Below are 3499 nucleotides of genomic sequence, written 5' to 3'. Positions count from 1 at the left end.
AACACATAGTCCCTGACAGGTGTCTAAATCCCCTAGACGGCTTTGAAATATCAACCTATATGTTTTGCAGTGCGAAATTCAACGCAACCTTCATTCTGGAAGATAGCTCTCTGTCTCTGTACGCCATGTAGAGGGTAAAGCAGAGGGACCATAGTTTGAAGGGCTGTGTTTAGATGATGTTTTTTCTGTACTGTAGTTGTCTGTGGCTGTTAAAGGGAAAGCCGATCTCAAAGAGGCCACTTTGGGTTTTTTTTTTCAGTAAACCAACAACTCTAAGAAGCGGCACCATTTGAAACTTAAACTTTATTGCGGCAAAGAACTAAAAATCGTACATGTGGGAGACCTGCAGAGCGCCTGTGAGAAAGAACTAGTCAGAAATCACAACTCGGGTACAATCGAACGGAAAGTTTTATTAAAACAAGTGGAAATCAACTCAATTATTTCGGCGGCTGTTTAAATTTCACCATAACCGTGGATTGTATATTTACAGTCTTCGGCTCCTGTCGTGAAGGTCTTGCTCGGGATGGGGGGAACAGGGGTGGCGGGGCGGCGGCGGCTGGCTTCTAAAGCTAACAGGATGTGAACGTTTTCCAGAAGAAATTCTTGCAGCCGGCTTTGCGTTCTCGGGGCGCCAAGGCGGGGTTGGGATTAGCCGATCTCTCCAACTCCAGTCTCACTTCGTCCTGCTCTGTCCCTCGGGACAGGTCCTCGGGCTCCAGGGCTTCATTGTCCGGCTGGTTGGGTTCTGAGAGCAATTCTGCCAAAAAGTACTTCGCCAGTTCCTTGGGGGGTGGGGAGGGAGACAGAGAGACCATGACAAGCTGGGCGCAGCTCGGTTATCTGCCTGGCAGCGTTTCTCCCACCGCCAGAGCATCAGAATGGGCAAGTCCCATCTCTCCAAAGCCAGCGCCCACCCCCCTGGACAGCTGCTAGTTGCAAGCGAGCCGAGGTTTGCATATCAAACCATCCCTAGCCAGGAGAGTGTCAACCCAGCGCCCCCCAGCAGAGACACCTGCCCAGTGTGGAACGAGGGCGTGTTACACGGCTACATCTGAAGGTCGAAAGGAACACCCCGCCCCCTCAACTTTTTAAATTCTCTCTGAATTCTCCTTTAATCCACCAAAGCCCTGAGAGGGGCTGGGCTTCCTCCGGTTTGTAACCTGGCACCCTGGGGGTGGGGGGGTGGGGGGAAGGAGGTTAGCATCGCTGATCAAAGCAGGCGGATTAAAACACAGCGATGGACTATCAAGTCTCTGTCCAGACACGCCTGGAAAGCGGGGGCTCGAGGCAGATGTACCCAGAGAAGCCTGTGGGGCGAATGGGACCTATCCGCTATCCCGTTGTTCCTCGGGAGCTAACACACAAAGCCAACACCAGATGCCTCTAAAGCCACCCCCATGCGCCTTGGCCAGCTCGACCCCACCTGGAACCCCTGCGCGGAGCTGGAGGCTTTGGCAGTGGGGCTGGTTTCAGCACCCTGGAGAAATCCCACCACGGCCTGTCCCCCGGGTTGCTCCCTAGCACCATGGAGAGTTCTCCCCTATTCCGGCTGGAGGCTTAACAGCTTTCTTGGCAGGGCCACATTAACCCTGCGTTCGTTTTAAATGCCTAGTGGGAAAGCTAGCCCCGGGCTGCCCCCTGCAACTGCTCCTCAACAGCCTCGGGACTGTTCCTTCGGAAGACGCTGGCCCATCAGCTCCTGGGGCTGGGACGCGGCTGGAAGGAGCACCGGGCGCAGCTGGATTCCCCCCTGCCCCCCGCTAGATTCCTCTGCAGAGCTCAGTTTGAAAAGTGCAGGCGGGCGCATGTTAATCCCCCGCGCTCCTGCTGGCTGGTTTCGTGTGAAATCAGCCCTGGAAAAACCCTCCCCTGCGGGGCCCGTTAAGCTCGGTCCGGTGCAGGTGAAATGCACCTGTGTATGGACCTGCTGCCCCTGAGAAACCCACCCCGCCACGGCAGCAGCCAAAGCCAGCGCGCTGCAGAGCCATGCCCGGCACAGCCGGGGGAGAACTTGGTGCCGACCCGCTAACGGCCCCTGGCTGCCCGCAGCTCGCTCGGATCCCTGCGGCGCACTCCGGGGGAAGGTGCGGGAGGGACTTACCTGTTTCCCCGCTGCCGCAGCCAGTGACTTCTGCAGGAACTGCCGGAGTCTCGGGTCCGAGGGCGCCGCGGAGACGCTACTCACCGCCAAGGCGACGGAGAGCAGGGCTAGGGCGCACTGGAGACGGCAGGACAGCATCTTTCCAACCTGCGCCAGCAAGTCAGACAACGAACGGGAGGGGCCGGGGTGCCGCTCAGTGTCTCCACTTCTCAGACGGTGGCTGCTTCTGGGATCTCCTCCCCGCTCGACCCCCTTTTTAAACCCATCTCCTGACGTCAAGGCGGAGGCGCCCCCCTCGCCAAATGTAACCACCACTTTTACGCACCATTAGGCGCGCAGATCAATCACCCCAGATGCTGGCGTTGACACGAGGCGAAGGGGGTTTTACTAATTCCAGGAGGCTGACGAGCTTCCTTCCCTGGTTCGGAGCGTCCCTCGTTGTGACAATGAACAGGAACCGGGGGGCTGGGGCTGGGGGTGGGGGTGGGGGTTCCCAAGCAACAATTGCGTCTCCAAAAAGTAACTCTGGGGGCAGATCCATGGAGCCGGGGGGCTCTTTTGATTCCTTCCCGGGGGCTTGCAAATGCTCTTCGAGAAGTTTCATGAACCCATTGGGAAGACTCAGGGAGGGAGAACTATGAAATGGGCTGGGACTCTCTCTGTTCATGCGTCCCTTACATTTTCGTGGCAAGGGTGTCCTTTGGCTCAGTCCCCTCGCTGGTGTGGCTTTTGAACATTCAGCCGATGGCTTGTTTTCACAATCACTTGGCCGATGAATCAGTGCAGCGCATCTCACAGGCTCATCACTTCTCTTTGAACTTGTCAACGTTTTTCTCTCTCCGCTCCATATTGGATCGTTTGTTTCGCATCCTGCCAGGGGGGCTGGAACAATTTCTACAGTGCGGGGTGCTGAGAGCCATTGACCCAAACTGTAAACTCCGGTCATAATGGAAACCAATTCAAGCCAGGGGGTGCAGGGGCACCCCTACTTCCAGCACCTGTGCATCTTGCTACTCCTATAAAAGAAGCTAAAATGAGCCCCATGAGAAGCGAAAGCCCTGTTGCGAAATAAGGCTATTTTGAGCAAAGGGGTGTTCATATGAAAGGGAGATGAATTTAAAAGTAAAATATCCCACATATACAGTGTAACTATCATGTATTTCCAAACCCCTCCATGAACACCGACTCCCTGTTTGTCAGTCCGTCTGGCTATTTACCTGTGCCAAATTTCAGGGGGCTTTTTTTGTTCTTTTTTTCCCCCCAAAAGGCTCTAAGTTTATTTCCACCTTTTAAAACCTATCTCCAATGAATCTGTTTAGCCCCGAAGGGGCTATGAAATATTAGACAGGATTGCAAAGATCTGAGAGAGAAAACTTGATGAAACCAGCAGCATCAGTT

At 54.9% G+C, this 3499-nt stretch overlaps 1 protein-coding gene across 1 annotated transcript; it reads right to left on the bottom strand.

Annotated features, from left to right (window-relative positions):
• Window positions 1–284: 284 nt before the first annotated feature.
• On the bottom strand, window positions 285–2350 carry SST (somatostatin). Its single transcript, XM_084639419.1, has 2 exons — window positions 2102–2350; window positions 285–782 (listed from the first exon to the last, which is right to left on the bottom strand). The coding sequence occupies exons 1-2, from the start codon at window positions 2237–2239 to the stop codon at window positions 570–572; spliced, it is 351 nt and encodes a 116-aa protein (XP_084495545.1). The 5' UTR covers window positions 2240–2350; the 3' UTR covers window positions 285–569.
• Between the last annotated feature and the right edge of the window lie 1149 nt (window positions 2351–3499).

The sequence above is a fragment of the Lepidochelys olivacea genome (assembly GCF_965140295.1).
Source record: "Lepidochelys olivacea isolate rLepOli2 genome assembly, chromosome: 9".
In the NCBI taxonomy this organism is placed as follows: Eukaryota; Metazoa; Chordata; order Testudines; family Cheloniidae; genus Lepidochelys; species Lepidochelys olivacea.
This window is presented reverse-complemented; position numbering and strand designations above follow the sequence as displayed.